General features: G+C 37.2%; 1 protein-coding gene across 2 annotated transcripts in view; it reads right to left on the bottom strand.

Annotated features, from left to right (window-relative positions):
- Positions 1-13,758, bottom strand: part of erbb4b (erb-b2 receptor tyrosine kinase 4b) — a 470,418-nt gene that overhangs the window by 81,042 nt on the left and 375,618 nt on the right. The window contains exons 14-16 of one of the 2 annotated variants that reach the window (XM_089133085.1): positions 12,328-12,399; positions 8,406-8,499; positions 868-1,022 (exon numbers count right to left, since the gene is read on the bottom strand). In XM_089133085.1, the coding sequence (XP_088989211.1) occupies positions 868-1,022; positions 8,406-8,499; positions 12,328-12,399 (321 nt within the window). The remainder of the gene's footprint in view (positions 1-867; positions 1,023-8,405; positions 8,500-12,327; positions 12,400-13,758) is intronic. The other variant, XM_089133086.1, reaches the window with a different exon arrangement.

Genomic DNA, 13,758 nt, shown 5'->3' with positions numbered 1-13,758 from the left:
CATAATGAAACACACACACACAATAATATATCTAAATTTGTCTTAATATGTATATAAAAAAATATTCAAATTCATACATTTATTAGTACTTTATTAATGTGTACTAAAATATTTGAATAAATAACAAAATGCCATGCAAGGTATTCAATGAAAAGTTACGTACTTAATTTATGCTACTGAGGTTCAAAGATTCAATCAAAGATCTCATACTTACACGACTAGCAAAGATTGAGAATGAAATCTAATGACTGTCCTGAGTCAACTTAATGGTCAAACGAAACCAGATTAAAATCATCTCAAAACTGCTTCATTTTATACTGTCACTCACAATTCATCAACTCTATTAGCGCTAGACCTATTTTAAAAACACTCTCCTGTCTTTTTCCTGACGTCTAAATTCCTGCCCTTCCACCCTGATGCTCACAGTCCCGCCGTTTTGTCAGCTAACTGCTAACGTCACTCATCATCCCTGGCTAATCACATCGTCCCTGACACAGGAGGAAGAAAAGCGAGATAGTGGTTTTCTACAGGAAATTTGAGCCGTCTCTCACGTAACCCCCAAAGGCCTGAAGTTACGTTGCAGGTGCCCAGCCGGATAAATTCGGAGAGTGTGATGGTTATCATTTAGGGCTAAAGTTAGATGGCAGAGACGCAGCAAGGGCAAACTCCTTCCTCTAAAATTAATGATGCTTTATGCACAGCCAGCTCCGAGGACACAAGAGCTCTAAAAAGGGTCAGTGCGTTGACAAATAGGCTCTCCGAAGTTCCTGAGGCTAGAACTGACGTGGCCAACGAGCACAGGAAGTAGTTGGACCGCTCCAGATACATTCCCCACACACAAGAAACATTTAACAAACACGTCCATACCCCTGGGTGCAGTTGACATGACAGGGGTGACACTCATTGTTGGCCTCGGCATATTTGAAGATGAAGCTGTTTGCTCCCTGTAGGCCATCAGGGCATTTCTCCACACAGTTGGGTCCGTCTTTAAAGTGAAGACATTTAACACAGTGATCAGGACCCTGCAAGAGAGAGAAAGAAAGTGGAGGAAAGAGACACATAAAATAGCAGCAACTATGGATAATAACCATCCCTCACCACCAACACAATGACCATAACAATCAGCCGGCGCAGGATTTATGGCCGCAATATGGAGAGAGGAGGCCGGAGAGGGGGAATTGTTAGCTTGGATATCAATATGAGCACCCTTAGAGTCATCCGAACACCTCATCAACCAGAAAGACAAATAACAATTTGCGGACAATAGGAAGAGATGCTCCGTATTGAGGGTGTAAAACGCAAGCTGCGCCTACGTAACCTTGAGGAACATCTGTGTGCGAGCGTATCTGTCTGTGCTTATATGCTTCTTTATGAGTGAATCTCTTGTGAGAGATGAATAAATGCCTTGCAGCAATTACAGCTGCTCTTCATTTCACGCTGTAAACCACCTCTAGATGCAATAAAGCAGCAGACGGCACCCAGACGCGGCCGTGAGAGCCAGGCAGCACGCAACACGCACGGCTTCAGGGCCGTAAACATACAGTTTTCCATCGATATTAAAAGAGGCGCACTACAGTTCAGATTTTTTTTAAGAAATTACTGTATGAATACTTATATTCTGCAAGGATGTGACATTAAAGGGGTCATGAACTGGCTTTTTAAATTTTATTATATTGTTGTCTGAGGTCAACTTATGACGTTCGCTTGGTTTTTGCATTCAAAAACATCAAAATGAATAAGTAATAGGCTATTTTCTACCCTAGTTTTGAGCCTAGCTGAAAAACGCTCGGTTTTTATGGGCGTCTCGCACTGAAGACTTGGTGAGTGGAGAACAGTTTTGCATATTATAATGAGTTTCGACTCACCCGTCGATGCACTTGGGGGAAATTGTTTTGAAAACGTCCAGTGTTAACCAGAATGATTCACCCATACATGTTCGACCCAGAGTCCGTGTGTTGCACAATTCCTGTCGGATCCAATATAGACGGCACAGCACCGTTCTTTACTCTTAATCGGTCTGCAAATCCAGTCTTGTTTACAAAACAATCCTCAGTGAAATGAAGCGAACAGACGGACAATGTTTTACGCTCATCAGTTGGAACGTCATTAAAAATAAACTTTATCAATTCAGTCCTATTGGAATCCAGAGGAAGCTTATGCAGCGACTCTCTTCTTCCACAACCAGGCACTGCACAATATTTTGTATTGCTTGGTAGCTCTATCCGGTTTGTCATCACAAGGTAGGCATCTATGTTATTTAGCTATGCGTGAATGGGCGAATCGGTGGGCGGGGCTAAACCGGCCGTGTTGAAGTAGGCGTTGATCTTGTTCTGCGGGGGTGGGGTTTTATCCTCTTTGACGTCATAGTTCCCCACTTTGAAAAACGAGCCGTTTGCAGAGCCTGGTGTCAATAAAAGCTGTTATTGGACTAACAAGGACGTTTTCAGTTCTGAAACTTACAGGATATTCTTATAATATGATGACCTCTTAGATGTCAAAAGCTCAATTAGATTTCTCAGTTCATCACCCCTTTTAAGACATTTAGAGAAGACTTCTATTTGATGCTGTTCTAACTCTGACTCTAACTCTCAATTCCACAAAACATCAACTTTGATAATAATAAGAAATGTGTCTTGAGCAACAAATCAGAATATTACAATGATTTCTAAAGTAACAAGAGAGGAGTAACGAGTGCTTCAAATCCCGCTTCACCATCACAGAAACATATTTCAAAATATATTAAAATAGAAAATCATGTACACACATTTATGACTTTTTTCACCTGTGCAAAAGAAGACATTTGGAAGAATATTTTTGTCCATATAATGAAAGTTAATGGGGTCCTAAATAACACCGGACTCCTTTGACTTTCACTATATAGACATAAAAAAAAAGACACTTCACAAAATAGTGTCTCTTCGTTTGGGTTCCACAGAAGAAAAAGTCGTCCTGGTTTGGAACAACATACGAATGATGGTGATAGAAGTTTAATTTAGGGGTCAACTATCCCTATCATTTCTCATCTACCCTCTACTATTGCTATTAAGTAGCAAAAGGCTCAAAACTAAAACAAATGAACACTCAACCATAACTACATGACAAGCATGCTGCTTTATTCAGCATTGCATTATTAAGTTAATATATTAATATGAATTAATTTTACCTTCAAGTCTTATCAAAATGATCATGGCTATGAGAATGGTGTGCATGAATGTCACCAGAATGTCATAATTACCAGTGGGGGAACTCTAGATAATCATTGAGTTTGGGGGCATGTTAATTAAAGAATCCCGGCAGAAGTAAATTATTGTTTCTGATTACGTTTTAATTGCGAATGTTGACTGTACAATTTAGTTTGCATGCATTGTAGGCTACTATAAAGCTGACCAAATGCCTCCTCATTTGGTTTCCTCGTCATTTTTTATATAGCTCTGAAAAAGCTTACTGTCTTCATTGGTAAGTAAAAAAGAGAGAAAGAAATATGACGGCCCAGCGAGTCAGTGTTATTCCTGCATTGGGCCGTGCGTAGCATAGCATATAGAGATAAAGGTGTTTAAAAACTCCTCCAAGGCTAGGTTACCTAGAAAGCATCGTCACGTTTTCTGTTAATTGTGCTGCTCCTCCGGACACCTGCTGCACACAAATCTCCATTCCTCTCCACACACACAACATTGTTTGTTAGTGTTGTCTAATTATGCCTTTGTGAAGCAGATGTTGCTGATTGCTTCAAAGGTAGGTTAGACCACTCAGCAGTTAATCTGCACTAATAACAACAATCATTTTAACAGTTTAGCTAAGTCGTGCATCACCTCAGAGGCTTATGGGTGTGTACAGTCCTTATTGGAGAAAGTCAGTTGGATACCTAGATGATCGCTTTATTGTGTCTCTGATTTGCATATTGTCTCCAATTGGCTAGTTTACACTCTAAAAAATGCTGGGTTGTTTCAACCCAAATTTGGGTCAACTATGGCCAAACCCAAATGTTGAGTTAAACATGTAATTTAAAAAAATACAGTTGAAAGTGAAAGTTTTAAAATTTTAAATTACATTTTTTTAATCCTACATTTGGGTTTGTCCATATATGACCCAAATTTGGGTTGAAACAACCCAGCATTTTTAAGAATGTAGGAATGTGAAGATTTTTGTCTGGATTTTGCTATACAATTATTTTTTAATTCTCAAAAGTAATTCTCGTAATATTCGCATTACTGTAATGAAGGTTTTTTTTTTTACATGACTTTTATTTAAAAATAAATAATTATTAATATATTAATTTTTTTTAGTAGTTCACTTTTCAAAAAAAAACTTTTGCTGATAATTTACTCACCCCAATGTCATCCAAGATGTCCATGTCTTTCTTTCTTCATTCGAAAAGAAATTAAGGTTTTTGATGAAAACATTCCAGGATTTTTCTCCATATGCATACAATTGACTTCAGTGGGAACCAAACGATTCAAGGTCCAAAAGACAGTTGCAGTGCAAACTGTTCAAAGGGCTTTAAATGATTCCAGACGAAGGGTCTAATCAAGCGAAATGATTGCTCATTTAAAAAAAATAATAATAATTAAAAAAAATAACAAAGTTAAAGTTTTATAAGCTCAAATGTTTGCTTTGATCTGTTCTGTGACGCACGTTCGTGACTCTCCTGTTCAAACTCATTGATCAAAATAAGCAAATCTTTTTCCGAGTCAATTTGTTTGTTTCGTTCTTTGAATGAACAAAATGACAAGGTGAGCATTTCAGCTTATAAAACTTAAACTTTGTTATTTATTTATTAAATGAGCAATCGTTTCACTTGATAAGACCCTTATTCATCGTCTGAAATCATTTAAAGCCCTTTGAACAGTTTGCAGTTTGCACTGAAACTGTCTTTTGGACCTTGAACCGTTTGGTTCCCATTGAAGTCCATTATATGGAGAAAAATACTGGAATGTTTTCATCAAAAACCTTCATTTCTTTTCAACTGAAGAAATAATGACATGGACATCTTGGATGACATGGGGGTGAGTAAATTATCAGCAAAACGTTTTTTTTTTTCAAAAGTGAACTACTCCTTTAAATTAAATATGACACAAGGTTTAACAAGGAGATTTTGTCAATAATTTTACACTGCAAAATGCCTTCAATTTTTTAAATAACAATTACTAACATAAACACATACTGACATGGCACATTGACTAAACTGAACAGATAAACAAGCTTTGATCAGGCAAATACCACTTGAAAGAGGAATATTTAACTTTCCAGGGACAGGTTAAAAAAAGAAAAGAAAAAAGTCAGGACACGCACTTAGTTTTAGAGTTTTTGTCTGTCTGTCTGTGTTTGTGCTGGAACGGGTCTCGGAGGGCTCATGATCGCGTCATTTGCGAGACCTTTCTGTTTGACTCAAGCAGACAACAGCCCGAGGCCTCTGAGCTTTAGAGACGGATCGGCTAATTCCTCTTTTGCCAACAACACACACAAGCACACGGCCGTACGCATCTTGTCATGTAGTCATCAATTTAAACCCAAGTGCTTGAGGCTGTTTTGAAAAAGGGGCAGCGCTGAACACACAGCCCATCTGTGGTAATGTCTCTAACCTGATCAGATTCATGGACAACCAGCTTATTCATCCCACTCTCAGGAGTTTTCTATGGGGCAGGACTCTCTGTAAACACTTGCCAAGCTTAGGCAACTTAATCTACTTTCTCACTAAATTAACAAGAAGTAAAATCAATCCCACGGCAGCAAAAGTACACTTCGACAAGGGATTCAATTAATCATTTGACCAAGCCAATCGAAGGCAGTGTCTGCTGTTCAGCTCTGTTTGTGCTTTAAGCTAATATATATTGAAAGAGATTGCATTGAAATTAAAGAAACATGCACACAGAATCCAAAATTAACAATCACCAAGCACCGAATGCAAGAAAAAGCATCTTTGGTGAATGAAACACACACACACACACACACACACACACACTGTATACTCTATATATATCCAATGATTAATCGCGATTAATCGCATCCAAAATAAAAGTGTTTACATAATATACTGTATGTGGGAGCACTGTGTATACTTATTTTGGCTATATAAATACACACACATGCACATATATTTAAGAAAAAAATATTATCTATATATAGAATATTAATATTTATAAATGATTAATCATTGGATATATATATATGAAATAATCAAATATCACTTTTCTTTTCTGTAAAAACAGAAATATAAAATTAAAATCGTCCTGAATATGATGCTGTGACTGACAAAAACAGCCTCTTTGCCTTAAATATTGAAGAATATTAGATTCTGCCTTACATATTGAGGAATATTAGAATCACAAATACAGATTTTGCAATTTTTTTTTATATAATGCAAATAAAATTGCCAGTAAAAAAATAATGATGGTCAGTAATTTATCTAATTAAATTCACTTGAGATGCTTGGTGACAGTTTTATATACTCTGCAAAGAGCAAAGGAGGATTCAGGGGATCGGCCAATCAGAAACACTCATTGCCTGTCAATAACTGTGACATATGCATTTGAAGGGTGGGGTTTATGCGAGAGACTGGTCTAAATCAGTGGCAAAGAAAAACTTATAACACAAATATGAAAATAAAAAATATGAAAAAGTACTTTAAAATACTTTTGGGGTTTGGGGTTGAGTTTGGGGTTGGTAAGATTTTTTTAAAGGGGTGGTTGATTATGATTTCACGTTTCTAACTTTAGTTAGTGTGTAATGTTGCTGTTTGAGCATAAACAACATCTGCAAAGTTACAATGCTTAAAGTTCAAAGCAAAGTAAGATATTTTCTTTTAACAAAATAACTTTTTAAGGACCACAACAAACGGCTGGTATAGGGACTACACAACATTCCTCCCAGCTATTATACGTTTTTACTATTACAGCTATCGAGATTAACAAATCGTGAGAAGTTTTTAAAGTATTTAGATCTATCCCCATCACATAAAATTGTTGCCGTGATGAGCATTGAGCAAGCAGAAGACAGTTTGTTGATCGCGAGAATGAAAATCTCATCATTGCAACACAGTTTCTGCACTCTCTCTAATGCTTTCACCAATGCAGACACGGTGATGTAAATACAGTAAGACAGTCGTTGTACAGTGTTACGTGTGTCATTGATTTCATAAAGAGTTGTCCAGATTGGTCTTTGATATATTTCTATATAATTTGTGCATAATACATATAAGATTATTTTCGATGTGAAGTTGATATTATAGTCACTGACTTGACTTATGCATAAACCGTATAGGATGATTTTGAGAGAAAGATTACCTGTCTGAACTTGAACAGTTAGGCTACACATTAGAAATTGTTGCTTGGTAGGCTCGGATGAAGGAACTAAAAAACACTTTCGTGTTCATTCGTACATCCGAACACTGATCAACTGCCATGCTTCGCTGGTTTGCAAGCCATGATATCTCTCGAGGAAAAACTCAAATCACGTTCGTACTTCCTACTGTAGCTCATTTTCTAATGAGCGAGCCAAATTCTCTGTGCGGGCAAAGAGAGGAGGTAACCTTTCCCCCGTATGACGTAATACGGAAAAGATTCAAGATCAGCCCGTCTGAGCTTTCATTTTCTCAAAGGCAGAGAAAGATAGCCAAAGCTCGGTTTAGCCACTGGGGGACCATATACAGGCTAGGAACACTCATATTAAAAAAAAAAATCAGAAAGTAAAAATATCATGTCAGGGGACCTTTAACATGCTATATAAAAATAAATGTGTGGTATTTTGAGCTAAAACTTCACATACACACTCTGGAGACATCAGAGACTTATTTTACATCTTATGAAAAGGGCATTATATCACCCCTTCACATATTTTTTAAAGAAGCCTCTCAAGTTCACCAAGGCAGCTCTTATTTGATGAAAAATACAGTAAAAAACAGTTATATTTTGTAAAATATTATTAATATCATTTAAATGAGCGATTTCTATGTATGTTTACAATGCAATGCATTCCTGTGACACAAAGCTGAATTACTTCAGTCTTTAGTGTCACATGATCCTTCAAAAAATATTTCAAATATGCTGATTTGATGCTCAAGAAACATTTCTCATTATTACCAATGTTAAAAAAAAAAACAGTTTTGCAGCTTAATATCGTTGTGGAAACTGATTTTTTTATTTATTTATTTTTTTTTTTTCAGGATTTTTTTGATGAATAGAAGGACCAAGGACAGCATTTATTCGAAATCTTTTGTAACATTACAAAAGGCTTCAGTGTCACTTTTGATCAATCAATAAAAGTATTCATTTCTTTAAAAAAATATATATATATTGTATTTTTTTTTATAATCAGAGAATGTCTAAAACACCATGTCAATTACATTGACGTTGTTGTTTTTAAAGGCTGATATTATTGGTGTAGCTGGAGATAAATATGACTGAACTCACAGGCCCAGTGCAGGTAAGACCGTCATCTTCTGCCACTTCACACTGCGCGTCACACTCCAGGCACACCGAACCATTTGCAAACTCACGCACATCCCTATAAAAGATAAAGAGAAAAATATAAGGTAACATAACACACTACAATTGCATTTAATGACTGTTCAAGAGCATTCAACTTTCAGATGGGAATAATAGTCAATCATCAAAGTTCTTCAAGGAATTCCTGCTCAAGGTCAAGGATTTAGATGCTTCAATCACTAGCCTTTTAAAGTCAAGACAACTCTCCAATTTCAGGCTAGATATTAAGTCTTTATGTACACTTCAGATTCCAAGATCTGAATAAGGAAATGCTGAATCACTGGCAGTAAAAGAAGAGCCGTCACACATACACACATACACACGGGTAGATTGTGAAAGAGCGGCCGAAGGGAATTCAGTGCCTGAGGCACAAGGCCGTAGGGAGGCAATAGTGGAATCCAACACATCCGCCAGGTGTTTACAGCACTTCTCAGAGAGCTGCCACAGCTGGCAAACACAGTTACTATTGACCAAAAGTAAACAGTCAGCCTTCACCACCTATCGAGGTGACAATTCATCAAGCACATTCAGGGACACCTCAAAGCACCACACGGAGGAAATCAGCCAGGGACCTCTGAAACAAATGATCACAAAATGGTTCAATACAGGCGAACGCAGTCGCCGCCCGGTTCCATCACTACTCTGAAGAGGGTAGTGACATTTTAGAAGCTGACATCCGTTACCGTGACATGTGGAGGATGGCAGCTTAGTGAGAGAGAAAATTTTGATTGACGTGCTATGTCAATGAGTGTTAAAATAAACGAGAATGAATTATTCTTTATCTAAAAAGGCACAGGACATTTTGTGTAGACTGTGAGGAAGCTTTTAAAAGACCCTCTTATCATTAGAGGACTTCTTTTTCTCCCTTTATGTGAACGTTATACTTCACAGGCTCGGTGTCCACACATGTTTCCTGGTTCACTCTGTGTTCTCTTTGTTCACAACTGTGTTTGCTATAGGACACACGTTGACATTGGACATCAAGTGGAGACCAAAGACAGAAACAAAATGGTTTATCATTCAAAAGTAAAGAAATAAGTACTTAAATGAATGCTACACTCTCAGAAAAAAAGGTACAAAAGTTGTCACTGGGGCTGTACCTTTTCAAAAGGTACACTTTTGTACCCAAAGGATGCATATTGGTACCTTAGTGGTACATTTTAGCACCTAAAATGTACATATTAGCTCCTGAAATGTATATATTAACACTTAAAATGTACATATTAGGACCTACAATGGACATATTAGCACCTAAAATGTACATAATAGGACATGGACATATTAGCACCTAAAATGAACATATTAGGACCTAAAATGTACATATTAACACCTAAAATGTACTTATTAGCACCTAAAATGGACATATGAACACCTAAAATATACTTATTAGCACCTAAAATGGACAATTAACACCTAAAATATACTTAATAGCACCAAAAAATTTACATATTAACACCTAAAGTCAGTGGCGGTTCTACTTTCAATTACACCCAGGGCGAGACCCCTTCGACCCCCCTTCGAAAAAAAAAAAAAAAAAACACCCCAAAATTAAAATCACATTTCGTTCATTTGAAAAACACAGTTTTTAGAATCCAGTTATTTTGCTAGATTAATCTAACTTTAAAGGGAGGAAGTAACCATTAGTGCATTGGTTATTGCCTTGAATTATGTGCATGGCACACTTTTAGTTATGACTAGTTAAAGTATACTTTGTCACGAAATGGAGTTTTTAAAAGTAAAAGCGTCAGAGAGACACTTAGGCCTATTTAGTAACACAATACTTATCTCTTAAATAATTTTGAACAGATATCATATTAACAACTATCCAAACTGTTATAGACCTAAAATAGCTTTTGTAGCCCTATGTCACTCTTAAAATGTCAGAGAAAAGGACAGAATCAGAGATTATTTAGAAAATAGAAAATTGTACTTTGCATATTATAGGCTACTGTAAAAACACATAAAGTTGATCATTATGTAAATTATTTTCATTTCATGAATATAGTGACCAACATGATCACATACACAGAATCTTGTTCAAAAAGCCTAATACACAATGAAATCAATTCACCAAGTTAATAACATTAAAGATTTGTTTAATCTTACCCACTACACTTAAAAAAAAGGTTAACACAAAAGATTTAAAAAAATTATAAACCTCATATTTCAGCATTCAATCATCTCTATAAAAAGAATGAGTCAATAAAGATACATTCCTGACATTTATAATGCACAGTAGCTGATCTTTTATTATTAATAGTAAAATTCGTGCGCCTAATCGCCTATTTGAAATAACGACCTCAAGCGTGCAAAAGACGCGATACGTGAACTAATCAAGAGACCCCCTTGACATCGCTTCTGTGCACGGCACCTTCTCCGCAAGCAGGGGCGCCATTGCCAATAATTGAATTGAAATGATAAAAAATAGAAAACCTTCGCGGGACAGAGGATTTTTTTTTAACTGCTCGTGCCGCCCCCATGTGACATGAAGAGATGCCGCCCCGGGCGACTGCCCGGTTCGCCTGTGCCTAGAACCGCTACTGCCTAAAGTGTACATATTAGCACCTAAAATGTACATATTAACACCTAAAATTGTACATATTAGCACCTAAAATAGACAAAAGTTTACCTTTTGAAAAGGTACAGCCCTAGTGACCTTTTTTTTTTCTTAGAGTGTACTAGAAAAATGCAAAACATGTTTGTTTCTGTATCTCCATTTCATGTCTAATGTGAAATATGACTTGGCTGAATTTTGCAGATTCATAAACAACTGCAGGTGTGGGATTTACAGTACAGGCATTTTACACAAGTTTCTTATGCTCACCAATGCTGCATTTATTTAATCAAAAATACAGTAAAACAGTAATATTATTTTGAAATTTTACTAAAATTTAAATCTGTTTTCTATTTTAATATATTTTATAACGTATAATTGATCCTCTGACGTAAAGCTGACTTTTCAGCCGTCATTACTCCACTCTTTAGTGTCACATTATATTAAATAAATATTCTGATTTGAAGCTCAAGAAACATTTATTATGGTTACGGGCTGTTTTAACCCAATTTTGGGTAAAATATGGACAAACCCAGCCATTGGGTTACATTTTTAAATTACATTTTTAACCCAATGGCTGGGTTTGTCCATATTTTACCCCAAATTGAGTTAAAACAGCCCAGCATTTTTTAGAGTGTATCGTCAACAGTTGGCAATTTGTTTTTAGGATTCTTTTGATTAATAGAAATTTCAAAAGAACAGCATGTGAAATATAATTTTGTAACATTACAAAAGCCTTCACTGTCATATTCGATCAATTGAATGTATCATCGGTGAAGAGAAGTATTCATTTCTTTCAATAAATAAATAAATGACATTTCCTCTCTCCCTAATAGTGTCAGACACTGAAAACCGAACCCGAAAGCCTTTTAGACTGTCTTCTGATATCTGTATTTATCACTAGCCACCTGTTAAACAATCATCTGAAATGAATGTCAATACCAGCCTTAAAAAAGCACAAAACGTTCTGCTTGCGTCCAGCAAACCAAACAACAAAAACGGTCCTAATCATCTTCAAAATCTTTAATTCAGAGCTCACAGTAGGTATTTTCATTTTTTAGCTGTCTGTTCCCTAATACTGAGTGAATCATCTTGTGTGAACAACGATTGAGACCGCAGAGGTCGACAACCAGAGGAGAGACAGAGAAAACATTGAGATCACCTTGCAAATCAAAGCACACACACACACACACAAACAGCAAAGATAGCGGAGCACTGGGTGACTCGTGTGGGACGGGTGAGTAGGTGGACGTGACAGTGCGAGACAGTGATGCATCCGTGTCCGTGCCGTACCTCTCCAAACCTGCCTCCCGTTTCTCGACCACATAGGGCCTGGTGAGCAGCTTGGGCCTAGAGCCGGCCAGTCTGCAAGGCAAAAGAATCATGTGGGACGATCGCAGGGTGCACGAGCCCTGGTGCTGATTCACTATCAATGCAAAACCAACATGGATGTGGCATTCACATAAAATACAGTGCACCCATCCATGATAGTCCTAGTACTAAACACTCAAAGGACGACGGGCCGTCTCAAAATGGCAAATGACTGTCGTTTTAGGATGTGAAAATGGATGTTGTTTGTTTATTGCCTCGTTTTACCTCTGGGCAAGGGAGAAATTAAATTGAGCTGCTTCACTCAGTCAAATCAATCAAAAGCTGATATTCATCTTTCCCTTTGAGCAGTTCGTAAGCACACAACAAATAAAGAGGGGACTCGAAACCAATCTGTAATTTACTCTGTTCACTGCACTGATTAACACCTTTATTGTACTTATTCCAGATGTGTTAACCAAGAGAAGGAGCTTAAAGGGATACTTCAGGATTTAGCATTAGCTTTGTGTTAGTAGAAAACCTGTAGCATTTTCAAAATACCATGCTTTCCAGCCTCATATCCCCCTGAGGCGAGAGATTTGTGCATTTTTTGTCAATCCTTAGATGATGCAAAATTATGATTTTTGCGTCATCTGAGGATTTTTTAGACAAAAAATACATAAATTTTGTAGGCTAAAGACTAGTCAGTAGTAGAGGCTGTTGCGACCCGCCCATAGAGGGGATCTCACTCACTGGGATCAGAATGTACACAACAGTGTCGGCCATCTTGTTTGGAAGCTAAGCTAGCAGGCTCTTGTTCTGTGGAAAAAGCTGAGTAGTAGGTGTTACCATCCTCGATGTCCAGGATTCAGCTTTTGCTTTCTGCAGTCGCCATTCATTGTTTACATGCACAGCTTTTGTTTCAATCTAATCTAATGAATGGCGACTGTAGAACGCAAAAGCCGAATCCCGGACATTTTGGGCGATCTCGAAACACATTTTCGGGCAGATTCATCATGGAGACTCACTAGTAGCCTAGACTTGTTGTTTAACTACTGCGCTCTGTTAACGGTAGGCGTGGCCTCCTAGGGCAGGGAACCAAGTGCATTCTGGGAGTTGTTGTCTTTCATCCACATAAGCCAAAAATATTTTTTTTTCTGGATTTCTCAGTCTAGACAGCTCCAAATTCAAAAATAATTTCACATTACTTCTACATAAATGACCCATTTTACATACCAATTCATCTTTCCAGAGGTAAAGTCAAAACTATTTTTTTGTGGAATCAGACAGACACTCACTATCAAATGATTTTTTGTGCTGGTTTGGTATTGGAAAGGCGGTTTACAAAGGAAGCCTGGCTGGTTAAGTTAGTTAAGCAACATAACGAGAACATCATCCATAACACAACAAAGGACT

The sequence above is a fragment of the Pimephales promelas genome, chromosome 7 (genome assembly GCF_988280905.1).
Source record: "Pimephales promelas chromosome 7, fPimPro1.hap1.1, whole genome shotgun sequence".
NCBI classification, from domain to species: domain Eukaryota; kingdom Metazoa; phylum Chordata; class Actinopteri; order Cypriniformes; family Leuciscidae; genus Pimephales; species Pimephales promelas.
This window is presented reverse-complemented; position numbering and strand designations above follow the sequence as displayed.